Source organism: Calidris pugnax, unplaced genomic scaffold, assembly GCF_001431845.1.
Source record: "Calidris pugnax isolate Ruff unplaced genomic scaffold, ASM143184v1 scaffold89, whole genome shotgun sequence".
Taxonomy (NCBI): Eukaryota; Metazoa; Chordata; class Aves; order Charadriiformes; family Scolopacidae; genus Calidris; species Calidris pugnax.
In genome coordinates this window covers 1,641,805-1,656,353 of record NW_015090865.1, presented here as the reverse complement: position 1 = coordinate 1,656,353, position 14,549 = coordinate 1,641,805, and the positions used below count along the sequence as shown (strand labels likewise).

The 14,549-nt window shown below is 43.0% G+C and overlaps 1 protein-coding gene across 1 annotated transcript in view; it reads right to left on the bottom strand.

The window, feature by feature from the left end:
* GRK5 (G protein-coupled receptor kinase 5) overlaps positions 1-14,198 on the bottom strand; it is a 101,162-nt gene extending 86,964 nt beyond the window's left edge. The window contains exons 1-2 of the mRNA XM_014945212.1: positions 14,118-14,198; positions 13,589-13,715 (exon numbers count right to left, since the gene is read on the bottom strand). Coding sequence (XP_014800698.1) covers positions 13,589-13,715; positions 14,118-14,198 — 208 coding nt within the window. The remainder of the gene's footprint in view (positions 1-13,588; positions 13,716-14,117) is intronic.
* Between the last annotated feature and the right edge of the window lie 351 nt (positions 14,199-14,549).

Here is a 14,549-nt window from a genome sequence, read left to right as displayed (position 1 = left end):
GGAGGAGAAATTTGGGAAATTATAAGGCTACTCTAGGAAATGCTTAGTGGCAGCATGGCAGGAAGAGCTTGTGCCTTGAGACATTGACTCAGTGGGTAGAAATCTTACTGAGACAGAGTAAATCTGCCCAGAAAGCAGAACGGGGAACTGTTACTGAGCTGAAGAAACAAACACTTATTGACTTTGTGGGACAGAAGATAGAGGATTTTTATAATCTGATAAGTAAAATTGCCCCGACTAATGTTTTAAGGTCTATAAATAAAATTTTAAAAAAGAGAAAACGAGCAGGAAACATAGATCTTACAGTTGTAAAAGCGAGGGAGGAGAAAAAATTCCATTAAGGGATTGTTCCAAGAGCCCACTTAAAATATTTAACACTGATCCCTTTGCCTTCTAGCTCTTTAAAAGAAATCACCTCTTACATCACACCATTCAAAATGAATTATGCTTTCAATTTTCCTTCTTTCCTGCTATATTCGTACTAAACTATTACACCGTATGCAGGAGAGAATCCAGGAAAAGCAACTCATCTTGCTGTATGCTAGGAATGGTTTTCTTCAGGTGGCTTTAATGTTGAAGACAAAGGTCAGTAATTTACCCCAAACAAAGCACATGGAATTTAATCTTTCCTCTGCTTGCGAGCAGCGTGCTTCCACAGCCTTCACAGCCTTCTTCAATTACATTCCTACTGGAAAGCAGAGCTTTAAAAAACCCTCTATAAAGGCTGTTCAGGTTTTTTTTTTTTTTTTTTCCTGAGAGACTTGAAGCTGTGAATACTGTATTAGGGAGCTGCCAAGTTATCTGCAGAGGTCCTCTACCATTTTACCTCTTTCAGAGACGCGTGTTTAATTAACGCATTCCACAAGCTGTAGGGCTTCTCGCAGATGAGGGTTTCTTCCTCTCCAATGCAGGATCATGCTGGAGGATGAGGGCACGGGCAGCTGGTGTCAAATCTCACAGCCCCCCGACCACACGGACCTGCAGCCTGGAGAGGCATCTCAGAGCTGCACACGAAGCCAAGAAACCCTGCTTTGGAATTGGGGAGGAAGGAGAAGACAGCTGGAAATGTGCATTATTTAAAATGCTGTAGGATGAGAAACAGAGGCTGGCAGGGCATGTGTGGAGGGGCGAGTTACACAGCTTCTGCCGGCAGTTGGCAAGCTCAACTGGTACCAGACCCACAGCTGTGCCAAACCCACCGCCACAACTGGCAGCCAGGCTCTCGGAGCCAGCCAGGAGCCAGCAATCACGGGCACTGAAATATTCTCTCTTTTGCCATTGTACCTCCACCCTGGCAGGGGCCAGAGCAGAGCGAGGGAAATCAGACTGCACCTGTCTGGGAGATAAACACATTCCCCTTTCGAGGGCTATCCGTGTATTACCCGTCACTGGGACTTAAACGCACTTAAACAAAGGGAAAAACAGGAGGAAGAGAAGTAAAGGGGTGTATTTGCTCTCGAATTCAAGTCTTGATGACCCAAATCTCACAGGCAGAGCCTCCAGCTGCACTCCCAGTGCCTCCTCTGCTCCGAGGCAGTCGAAGGAAAGGGTTTCTGAGCCCTCCCCGACGCATGTTGTAAGTGGGTGAGCTGGCAGCAAGACGAGATTCCCTTCCTTATTGCTGCCTACCAAAAAGGGAAACCCTGGAAAAGTGCCAGATCTGGGGACTTGTTAGGGAAATACTCGTTTGCTGATGGGAGGAAAAAACCAGATGAGGCAGAATTCCACATAATTCTGCCAGCTAAAATATTGTTTTGACTTCCATCAGTAGAAGGAAGCTATCAGCTAATTTACCCAAAGGATAAAGGCTTGGGGGGAGATGTGATTTAGCATCATCACTGCCCAGCAACTAGTGAGACAGAAGGCTAAAATCACTGGGGCTCAGGAAAAAAACATAATCTCCCCTTGGGGATGGAAAAGGACAGGTTTTCAAATGGTCTTATATAGGAGAAAAAAGAAAATAAAGGAATATCCTACCTACGCTATGAGTTACAGTGAGCAATTATGGAGATCTTTAGAGATTTCAAGCAGTCTATGGGTGCTTACTAGCAATTGATTGTGGGTGATGGTTACTTTCCATGTAGTTCAACAGTGCTATTGAGAATAAAATCCTATCCCTTTTTTTGAACCAGGATGGCAGGTCTCCATCAGAGCTCCTTCAGGATTTGGAACAGCGGTCAGTGCCAGAAAACTTGCGAAAACCACAGGACTACAGGGTGGATCCATGTCTTCCCTCTCTCTGTGCTGGCCCTGTTGTAATCCCAGTCTGTACTAATGCACCGAGCCCATTGCAGCACGCAGTGGGAGTAACCACAACCTTGTGTGACCTTTGCGTTGGCAGCTCCTCTGCAGAGTTTGAAACTTCGCGTTGCCGCCTTCCACTCCTTAAGATCTTACCTAAACAAGTTGATTTTTAACTCATAAGAAAGGCTCTGGCCCCCAAGGAGACTTTGAAGTAGAGTCTAAAAAAGACATTAGCCCTAGTCATAGGACTAGGGGTTGTCCATGGCAAAGAACAGGGAGAAAAGGCTGTAATTCTCCCTCGCAGCTCTGACCACTGATTCATAGTCACACTGGCATAGACAATACTGGCATAGACAATATTTTTAGAAGGGTTTTTTTATTTTTTCCATAGAAGATAATGAGGTTATGGCGCCCCATGGACACCCACAGTCTCCTGGGCAGGGATGAAAGCAGTCTCAGAAGGGAAGAGTCTCTACCTTGGAGGAAGAAAGTCTCCATGGAGCTAAGGACAGTCATGAGGTCCACTCCCAACACAAGGGCTGCTTAATAGTTGCTCTTTTCATGCTGGCTTTTTTCTCCTCTGCCAAGCAGTACAACCTCAGGAATACTGTCTACACAAAAGGGATGGAACTGTATTTCACTTACAGAGTTTACCCACCTAGCCCACCAACTCTCCTGTCTTCTATTCTCCATCATCCTTGCCAATAGACTTGGCATGCAGAGGCCTCCAGAGCACGCAATGCTGGCCTGTTCCCACCCCAGGGACAGGTTAGCTCCCTCCCATGTGGGACCTAACCCGTCACCATCACAGAAGATATCCCACCTAGTTACTCCTGCTCAGGCTGAGCAGATTCTGCCAAAGAGATCTGAAAAGGATCTTGCTTGAAGTGGCATGGTTGCTAGTTGGCTTCGGCTGTCGGAGAGCTGATCAGCCTGAACATGTCATACTTTGCTACATTAAATTAAGTATATCATGCTATTCAGTGACTTCCCCACCATAGGTTTCTCCCTTTTGTGTTTTAGAGTCAGTTGCACCTTTGCAGGGTATCTCTACTTACTTCCGAGACCTCACTTGAGGCTCAGTGTGTTGAAGTCACTGCTCATGGGACAAACTATACCCATGCCGAAAGGTCAAATGTGATGAAAGTGATACACAAGTGTTGCATATTGTTTGTTTGGACTGATGAGAATATTTCTGAAGTGACTTACACCAAATTCTTCCTGTGCTCAAAACCATTTTTCTCCATAAACCATGTTTACAAATGCCAAAAATATTTTGAACCAGGAGTTATGAAAGCCTGAAAGCACTTACTTATAGAGGGCTGTTTCAACATTGCAAATACTTATATGTAGTTGAGCCAGGTCCTGTTGCTCATGAGAACAGCCTTCCCCAATCTGTCAACACCACCTTGTCCTAACTTCTCTGAGCGAGAGCTCAAAAAATCAGTGTGATGTGAAGAGACCCTCAGGGTGCCACTGTGCAAACATAATGCTGGTGCAGGGCAGGAGGATGGGGAATCTGGCAGGTACAAAGAAGTTTGTAACTTTGCACGGATTATATTTTTATAGGTCATTTAATACCATAGAGACTTCCCATCTCCAGAATTAATTATTCTTCTGGAAAGGTAAAAACCTTCACATTTTTCTTAATATACTAAATTTAATTGTGACTTGGTCCATAACATATTTTTTAAGGATTATAAGAGTTCAGACTTTTTGTTGACCCATTTTTACACTGAACTTTACCAATTCCAGGACAACAGAGAGTTCTTCAGAAAAATCAAATACCAATCTACCTTCTTCCCCAAACTCAGGAGATTTTTCACAGTTTGCATTATACCATCTTGCTCTATAATTTTGTTTCCTTTCCCTACATTGGACTTTCACTCATCCTTTCCATTACTTCAGCTAAGAGACAACAGTTTAGGGTCGAGAGTTTATTTTACTTGTCTTAGAATTCCCTGGCATTGATTGAGCATGGTAAAAATGTGATTAATAAGTAAATAAAAGTACTGGCATAACCAGGAACTCTATTCAAAAAATGGTCTCATAACTCCTGATTTGACTCTGCCAAGTGGGGGTTCTATTTCAATAACAATATTTAGCAGAATTCATGGCCATGCTCCAATTTCTGATCTACAGAGCACAGAGAAATATTTCCAATTATCACCTCTAGGATGTTTTCAAAGCAGCATATAGTGATTACCTGAAAAATAAATTGAATCTCTTAATGACTTCAGGGATTCAGCCAAACCACCAAAAATCAGGCTTTCAACATTCCCCGTGTGAATTCCCCCACACTATGTCTCAAAACCAGAATTAAAAGGTATGTGTGGGATTACCCTAAAAACTCTCAACCTCTCTTTTCCTCAAAAGCCAGAAATCAAGGGCAATAGGATAATAATATGCCAGATTTGGACTAAGGCAATTTATCTGGGGTCTCGCCTCAGATGTGGATTTACAAGGAGTACAAATACCAACCCTGTTAACCCACAGAACAATCTGCAGTACCTTACATTATTTTTAAAACTGAAATATTGTATTTACATTCGTTTTACTGTCCATTCGCGTTGTCACGAAAAAATAACTAAACCAGTAGAACTGAAGTGCACAGATCAAGGACCTTCCCAATAAAGAAAGAACACCTCGTGCCAAAGAAGTACACTTTGTGGCAAAGAGTGCTTCAGTAAAATAAGTGCTACAAAGACAGAAATAAAATTGAAAAAATAAGTACAAGATGGCTTTTATATTTTGCAAATATTCAAGATAGCATATATATAAAATGTGACTTTCTTCACTCAAAATATTTTATAGACTTCGGGGGGACTTTCATAAAAATAAAGACTAACACTTAATTTTTGGTTTTAAGTAAAGAATGCGATGATCCTTTTTCTCCTGCCCCTTTTCTACCAAAGAAGGGCATGGAAGGAGGAAAAAAAAGAACAAAAAGGGGAGTTTCATGTTTTAACGAGAATAATAACTCCACTTTTCTAGTGCACACTGTTAATTCAAAAAGCCATGTTTTCGTTGCAAAAAGTTTCAACCAAGGTCTGTCTCTTACATTCATCCTCGCTGACCTGCAGCATTTCAGTGTGCCCTACTTCTAGCATGACTGTTTCCAGCAAAGCCTAAAACAAAGCCCAGCCACAGTCCTAGAGGCACCTACAACAGCTGGCAGAAGCCAAGGCAAAATAATGTTTCCTCTACCAACTACTCCAAATGAGCTACTTTCCTCGACAAGCACTAACTTAGGTTAATCCCATCCCTGCCTGACAGCCTCCAGGCTTTCAGGGATTGGGGATTCATTCATGCATCCCCAGACACGAGGATTTCAGACTGCTCATCCCGTGAGTGCCCTTCACAGCATCCCTGCTTAGGTCTGGCAGATCTTTTCTCTCTCTTTTCCCTCCCCACAGCTCCCTCCTGGCATTACAAGGGGGCTCCCCTACAATTTAATGTAAGGGAAACTTTCTCACTGACTCCAGCAGCGCTGAACTGAGTCAACCAGACCAAAGGCTTGTGTCACCCTGCCACCTTCTCCTCATCTCTGCCAGCAGCAAAGTTACAAGTGAGTTCAGCAGGGAGAAGAGGAAGTTTTTATCATTAATGTAGCCCTAACTCATATTCCCCATATCCAGCAAGTGCTAAATTGGTTTTAAAATAAATTTCCTTAACAACCAAGTACTACTATTTAAAAGGACCCGTGAGCGCTTCTATAGCATTTTACAATTCCAAATCACTGCATAAGTATTAATTAGCCTTAATGACTCATATTACCTAATAAGATAATGAAAAACCCTGCAGCTCACAATATCTACTTCTATTTTCAGTGAGAGATGAAACGGATCTTTTAAGAGGATATATTCTCTTCTAATTCCTTTTCTGCATATCCTGCAATAACTGTTGGAAATAATACAAAGTGTGTCGTGGATTATTTTTTTCTTCTTAATTTGTGGACTAATTTATTGCACCAAATAGAGGTTTTTTGCCACAAAATAAAAACATAGAGGTTTAGTGCTAATATATCTTCCTTAGGAGGCTTTCTATTGAATGAGGACTGGTGTGGACTCGCTGTTTGGTAAAGGAGATGTGGATTTGCTGCCTGTTCTGTACAGAGAATAGCAACGTCTGTCTTGGTTTCTGTCTGGGTTGCCAGTGCCAAGGTAATACTTGATGGATTAAGTCTTGTGAAATAAATTCTGTAAATAGAACGTGGGCTGAGATCATTTCAACTCATTTCCCCTGTGTCCCCTTCCCGTACTGGAAGCTGTCAAGTACAAGCAGCCTGCAAGCAGCCTGTTCGCCCAGTGTTAGTTTTGAGTCTCACTAGATGCATAAACCAGCTTGTTTTTCACATACTTTCTGTGATGGCATTAAAAAAAAATTGTAAGCCAAAAAAAAACCCCAACCCTTCTCAATTCCACCCATCGCTATAAACTGGATACAGCTAATCTTGCAAGGGCACCAAACATCGCTCTGTTTGTCCATCATTAGGGCACAAGAAACCTATGTTTATGATAGAATTATAGTTCAATCTGAAGGATTTTAAAGAAAGGAACTGGACCAACTGTGGGTTTGTAAACAAACAATATGGTTTTGACGTCAGCCGTATCATTTCATGTGCTGGAACAGTTTCTATCATGTGGCCAGTTCTTGCCCCTGAAGACTATCTAATTTAATTTAGATGTATTCACGATATGGGACAGCATGTCAAATCCAAGAAACTACAGGGTACTGGTGAAGGCAAGGTCTATGTTGGAAAGATTGCATAAGCTGTACTTCGAAGGAGCAACCTTTTGGCTCAAGGAAGAAATGGGAAAGTTGTGTCTAGTGTGGAAAAAATAAAAAAAGGAAGTGAGAGGGAAGGGGAGTGTAGAGAGTGGGGACTGTCAAGGGGGAGGACTGTGCTTCTTCTTTAGAAATAAATCAGTTTGAGGGGTTTTGTTCTGCATTAATATTATCCCAAAAAGTCTGCACAACCATGGAGGACAACTCATCCGGGGAGATTTTCTCCTAGGTACTGCTCCAGCATCAAAGGAACTGTTCACAGCACAGCACCAGGACACACTTACTTGAGCCCTGGCACAGTGTGTGTGACCCCAAGGGGCAACGCAGAGCCCCTGTGGTAGGAGCCCCACTCCATCCCCCAAGCACAGGCAGCCTGGGCTGCTGACAAACACCCCCGTGAGGAGCCAACGCTTGTGTGATGCCAGAACACCGGCCAGACACCACTTTGCTACTGCTGATAGTGCCTGAAATGTATCTTATGCTGCAGTTATCTAAGGGCACCGATGTGGGAAAATTTATTTTCATGCAAAGCACAATCCTGATTGCTGAAAAAAACCCCCATCTGTCGTCAACTGAATTTAAAGGGATTCCTTGTTTGAACAAAAATTATTTGTGAGACTATGTGTTTAGCAGATTTGGCCTTAAATGATATGAATTTCTCTGGAAACATGTTTCAATGAACGGTATAACAATGATAGAGGATGTTGTCTTTTTTTTTTTTTTTAAATAGACAGTATTTTCTACTCCACTGCTTTCAGTTCCCCGGGTTCGCAGGAAGCCTCGAGCCTCCCAGAGGTGTACTCGATTCTGGTTGTATGTACACACACCCCACCAGCATCCTCCTGACAGCTGCCTGAACGCCTGCACATTTGTAAAGAGAATAGGAGACAATTCCCCTTTCTGTTATTTCATGCCACGGAATCCTGACTACTAGTTGAAAAACTATTTCCCATAAAAATGTAAGTATTTTTCCAAGTGAATCTGATGCCTTCTACAAAAAAAAATTATCATTTTCTCAACTGCAAACTCTAGTTTTAGTCAAAAACATAAGACCAGCCTTAGGTGTAGTGTTCAAACTGATACTATAAGACAATCATAGAAGTTATAACCAGTTGTGCTTGGTTATTTACTGTGGCAGCCAAGCTGCAATTCTCTCCTTTGATCTATTTGTTGGCTGCAGGATTACATTTCTAAACCTTGCTTTTTAATCACTGGAAACATCAGAGCTGAAGAATTTGGTGGAGAGAAAATTGGCTACTTCTTTGTGGTTTTGATGAGACCGGGCTTTCGATCCCTTCTCTTTTCCAGTTGCAGTGCCCGAGCTGTACGGGTGACACCACCCCGCAGCTTCAGACCCTGGGATCCACACATGCCCTTGGTTCTTTGCCTACATCTCCCATCCCTGAGCAGATACACCCTCCCCGGGTCTGACACTGTCCCCAGATGAAGTGGGGCAGGGTGTCACACAGTCACATCGTCCTACGATGAACATCGATATATGCCACATCGTCACACTCCTGAGTAAGGCTGGAAACTCACACTTTTCCTTCTCCAAGTGCCTCTCTGAAGACAAGGTACCTGGCGGGACTTCATGAAAGATGTCCCAGCACCCTGGAGCAGAGGTGCCCAAGCTACCTTTCAAGGAGATACCCGGGGTATAGTAGCAGTCTTTCTGCCACAGGATGGAGCTCAGTGCAGGCTGCAAAGCATTTCTAGGAAGCAGGATAAACACTCAAGCATCTCTCTGTCACTGATGTCCACACTGCTGCTTCTAGATTGCTATCAGCGCCTGTGCCGGCGGCTCAAAAAACCTCATTTAGGTAGGTCTGAATCCCACTGCAGAGTCTGCACTACCAATACGCCTCCAGGGAGATAAATTCCACAGTGACTGAAAAAAAAATCAGGCAGGTGAAGGTCTTGATCATGTCTGAAAAAGTACAATAGAAAAAAAGCAAGGGGGGAAAAAAGAACAGGTCTTGATCATGTCTGAAAAAGTACAATACAAAAAAAGGACAGGGGGAAAAAGAAGCAGCTTTTGTAAAAAGTGAGCATGTGAGCTCTGTGGGTTCGATTTTGTCCCACTTACTCTGTTCACCATCTCTACAAAGCGTTTCTCACACAGAAGTGTATTTTTAACAACGCTGAAAAGAACCTGCCAGAATTGGAAGCTCAAGCTACTTTTACCCTGGATAAATGGGACACAAATGTCACGTAAGAGGTTAAATGTCACAGGGAGGATTTTTTTTTTCTCCCTTTTTAAATCCAATATGGCAAAATTAGTATTAATGGGGCCGATATTTCTGACTGTGAAATCTCACTGAATATAAATATTTAACAAGAGAAATCATCAGAGTTCTCCTTCTACCCGAGTACAATGCACAACCAGAAACTGCTTTACTGAAGGAGTTAAAGTTTTCTGCAATAATGCAACAAATCACTCCATGCAACAAACAGCACATTCTGTGGCAGTTTCCCCACAAACTTCAATCTATGGGGAAAAAAAATTTGTGATTTATTATATAGCATTTGGACAGTTGCGAAAGAAAATTTGCCAAAGATCAGAATAATCAACTCTTTCACCCAAGCAGTTTTTTTATGGAAGAAAAAAAGCACAGAATGGGTCTGAGCAAAATAAATAAAAATTCCACACTTTTAACCAACAGAACCTTTTGCGTCATTCAGAAATATTTACAGACATTCAGAATCTTTTATCATCAAAAAGACACTCTGGCCTTTAAAATTACAACTTTTTCTTATATTTTTTGTTTACTGATAGCCTCTAAACTAGTGGGTATCCCTAACTTGTGGCATCTCTTCGTGCTGTGCTTGTCAAACGTAGGAATTTTTAAAGCTGTGCCTGGCTATTTTTTCCATTCCCTTGAAACATCTCTCTTCTGCTAAGCTGGGAATTTTCAAGATAGCAGAACACCATCCACTCGCAGCATCATCCACCACCTGAGTCACTGTCACCAGTGCCTCAAACACCAGTTTTCATCAATTGAAAGGGCCGCTAGTGGCAATATTAATCTGGAAATGGCCAGTTGTTTTAATACAATTAAATACAGCCGGGAAGAGGGCTGCAAATAGAAACATACGTTAGCCATTTATAGTATGCAAGTTTACATATACAAGGCTCTCTCAGAGTCCAGTAAAGGTATTAACATAGCATCCCTGTTCCACTTGCCTATTTAATTAGCAAACAATGAAGGCCACTGAATTTTTCCGCAAAAGGTGTTGCGTATTTTGGACAAAAAAGAAAGGAGAAAAGAAGTTGCTTTTAAGTGCAATCCAAAAAAATAGCTCCTTGGCTAAATAGCACTTTTAATAGAGATGTTTCCAGTGTTTGTTTATTTATCAAAACACGGTGTTTTGATTTTTGTTTCTGTGCATAAGAAGGAGGGGAAAAAAGGGCTTCACTAAGCAAGTCTTTCAGTAAGACACCAGATGATGGATAGTCAAACACAGAGTCTCCTGTAAACACAGAGGGAACCAAAAGGTATGAACTGACTCATAATTGTGTCAACACAGGTCGCAGACCCTTGGTTTATTTCAGCCTTCCTGTTTTTCACAGATTTCTTTTCACACCACACTATTTTTTTTAAGACACAGACTCTTTTCAGTACACCTTAGTGGGGTGCAAAAGCACACACGTTTTTACACCAAAATGTGGGCATCTACACACACATGTAGGCTGCACTGCCACAATTACATCAGCAACATTTTCCATCACTGGCTTACGGCTGCATTAAACCGAGCCATGCCCTTCTTCACAGCAGTCCATGCCCACTCTAAATCAAAAGGTCCGTCCCATCCCTGCCTCCAGCTTTTCCACGGAGGCTCTTGGGAAGCATCCAGGAAAGAGGAGTACAACAAAACCTCAACAGCCTCCTCCTCCAGTTCATGCAAACCCTCTAAGACTGGGTGTGATTTTTTTTCTTTAACATGTGGCAAAGTGGCAAGACTGTGTCTGACCAAAAGTGCTGGGAGGCTGACACACAGCAAAGAGGTCTGTGAGGAGCAAAACCTACCAATATTTGTCTTGATCTCCAAACACACTGAATTGAGGTTGTAGCCTTTTCCTTGTATAAAGTTGTTCTTCTCTGCTGGTTGCCATAGAGATCGGAGGAAAAAGCCTCTCTGGGGTCTTTATTTCATTATCAAATTTGATTGATGCTGACCAGTGGACTAAGGAGTTGTTAGGGGAGGGACTGATGGGCAGATACACCAAGCATTGGGTCCCCTGCAAGTCCTAGTGCCATTCAGCCTACCAGTGGTTCAAGGCTGTGTCAGTACCTTCCCTCACAAAATCAACTGCAGAGACACCTTGTCACCTGGAATCCTGAGATCCTCATAAAGGACTTGCAGAAAATAATGAATGGGATGAGTTAAAACCAAGGGAGTTGTTCTTCACAGAACCATACAATGGTTCAGGTTGGAAGGGATCATAAAGATCATCGAGTCCCAACTCCCCTGCCCTGGGCAGGGACACCTCCCACTAGACCAGGGTGCTCAAAGCCCCACCTTCCTCAGCAGAGATCAGACTGCAATGCCCAGTACGTGGCCTGGGATGTCCAAGAGCCACACTGAGCCCAGTGGAACGAATCTGCACATGCAACAGATCCATCCCGAGCACCTCAGATCAACCACAGATGTGTAAATGGATTCATGCTACGGACCCAGAGAGCCTGGCTTATCCAAGGTGTGTTAGATCCCCTCCATGAGCAAGGAGAAGTTTATAAACAGTGACTGTCTGGGATGTTTCAACCTCAGCTAGACTAACTGAAAAATGGTAGAGCCAGCAAGGACAGACAACCTTACTCAGGCTGAGCAGTGCCTCATTCCTTGTGCAATCACATCCAGCTCAGCAGGAAAGCTACTCAATAAAAATCAGGCTCCCAGAAAAATGATTTGGACCTTATTTCCCATTGTGTAAAAGCCAGTTGCTAGAATTCCCAGTCAACAGGTAACGCTGGTAATGTTTGCAGTGAAGCCAAATCCACCAAGAACATCACAAGGGCTCTTGCCCTGCTACTTCACCAATTCTTTCACAAAAAGAAACCAAACAAATTACATTTAGGACAAAGCTGACACCAAAAAAAAAAAAAAAAAAGCCAGAAACAGCATTTCAGAAACAGAAATCATTGGCAGACTTGAGTTTTTAAAGACTACTCATTTAAGATATTACACCTTTGTAAAGAGCAAGCATTTTATCGGGTGCCATTTTCCCCTACAGGAACAAAGACTGATGGAACAACAGAGAGAATTCCCTATGCAAGTTACAATATACTGAGTCAGAATTGCTTCCAGCAGGTTCTGTACCTTCACAGATTTTTCCAGGGTTTGTATGTCTATAGAGTGACCATAAACAGGGAAAACCTACTATCTTTTCTCCTGCCTCCCCCTACTTTCTTTACATCCTTTTAGCTCTGCAGCAGAAGACGAGAGAAGCAAAATTTACGGAAGGAGACTGTGAAATGGGTTTCAAAACACTCCATATATTTTCTCTGCATAAACACGCTGTGAATTCTGAATGTACATAGTGCCAGGGCATTGTCAGTCAGGCCCCAGGAGTTCACCCAAGTCAGACAAATGATGACGCCTGCTATCTCAGTTGTTACAGTTTCTTGTCTTTCATTCATTTATTGCCAGTGGCTGGATTTTATGTCAGTGTAGGGGAGGAAAGGAGCCTCAATTGCTGAAGTTAACCTCTTGTGGTGAGATCAGGAACAGTGGGCTTTCCAGTGGAGAATTCACAAGGAGATATCTGTTAGTCTAAATTGCCCAGGCAGCAGTCAAAAGAATGCTGAATTTTGGCAGGCATGAGCGGAAGAAACACCGTGTTATGGAAATGGCCACTGCAAGCTCCATTCCAAATCTGTAGTGTTTGGCCCACATCGATAAAACAAAAAGTGACTTAAAAATTATTTTACATGTCCTGTAAAAAACTGCATGAAATAGTGTGTGGTTTGAATAGAGGATGGTACTGCTGAGCAAACCTGCCAGGCAGAGGGCAGTGGCTGCCGCCTCGAATATCATATCCAGAGTATAATTAATATTAACCTTCAACTACATCAGCAATCTCTCTGCTTTCATCAAGTCTCATTTCCTCCCTGATAAAGAGCTACTTATTACAAGGGAATGCAGGATGTGATGAGGGGATTACTTTCTGAATGTCCTTTTACAGCCACGTTGGCCCTGGTAGGTACCGATTCAAAGCACCTGCCCCATATGCCAGGTACTGTCTAATGGTGAAGTCCCTTTGACTCCTAGAGCCTGGGCATGCAAAGCAAAGGGCCTGGCCACTGCTAGCCCCAAGCCCAGCCTTGCAAGTTCATTATGCCAGTCCCTCCTGCCTAATCCCTTTAAGAATGAGAAAATGTTGAGTTTGCACGGCAGCATCATGGGATGTATATGCGTCGCACGCCCATCTCTAAACTGATTCCATCTCTAAACTGATTCCATTTAATGATGAGTATCTTTCATGCTGTTCTGCTGAACCATTTTTGATAGCCCATTTTATTTACACAATATTTCCAAAGAAGGGAAAAGCTCTTACCTATTGTTCTTCGCAGATCTTCACATTGGCTAATGTGAGGGAATTTCAAGATTTCCTTCCACTTTTTGCTTTTGCCTTTGCGTTTCCCTCCACCCCCTGCAAAGAAAGAAATACCAGGATTAGATTGCTTTGGGGACCATGCCCAATCCAGAATTTAGCAGCCCAGTCACAGTTTTTATGGATATCATTAATAATTAAAGCTGAGACGTTGTGGGTAGATGTACAGATGAAGTCTGAGCTTGTCTGGGCTGAAACAGACCAAAGAGATGGCATCTGGCCCAAGATCAGCTTGCTGAAAGTTGGGAGTTCAGGCTCGTGGCCCATCAGATCCAGTTCAGTTGACACTGCTGAACCCATGAGCATATCCCACATCATCTCTGCCCCAATGCCTCAACCCCAAGCCATTTCATGAGAATCAAAGAAACTTGTAAAATTGCAGCTCACACCTTTTCAACCTGGATGTCCCCATTCTGGTTTTGGGATGTGCCCTGATTCCATCCCAAGAGAAACTATCCTCAAGGTGAATTACTGAGCTGGCTTCCTCCAGCTCTGGCGGGACCAGTCCAAGACCCTCAGCCCCTCCACACTGATGAATCTCCCTCATCAACATCCCTTCATTAATACCCTGCTGGAGGCATCACTGGCAGCTCTAGATGCCACATCTGAGCTTATCCAGCCAAGCCACTTGCTCTTGGTGTCACTCTTTTATGCTGCCCACACTTGCCTTGTCTCCCCTTCCCTTCCCTCCACTCCACATCTCCATTTCTTTTTCCCCCTCTCTTCTTCCTCTAGTTTCTCAGTTCTTTCTTCTTCTTCACTCCCAGGTGCCCCTTTCTGGTTTGTGTCAACAGTGCAGCAAACGCAAACATGATTCACCTTCATGTATTTTTAAAAAAGAACCTTCAAAATCTGCTGGCTTGATTTGGACCTTTCTACTGCTGTTCCCACATCAGAGTGCCAG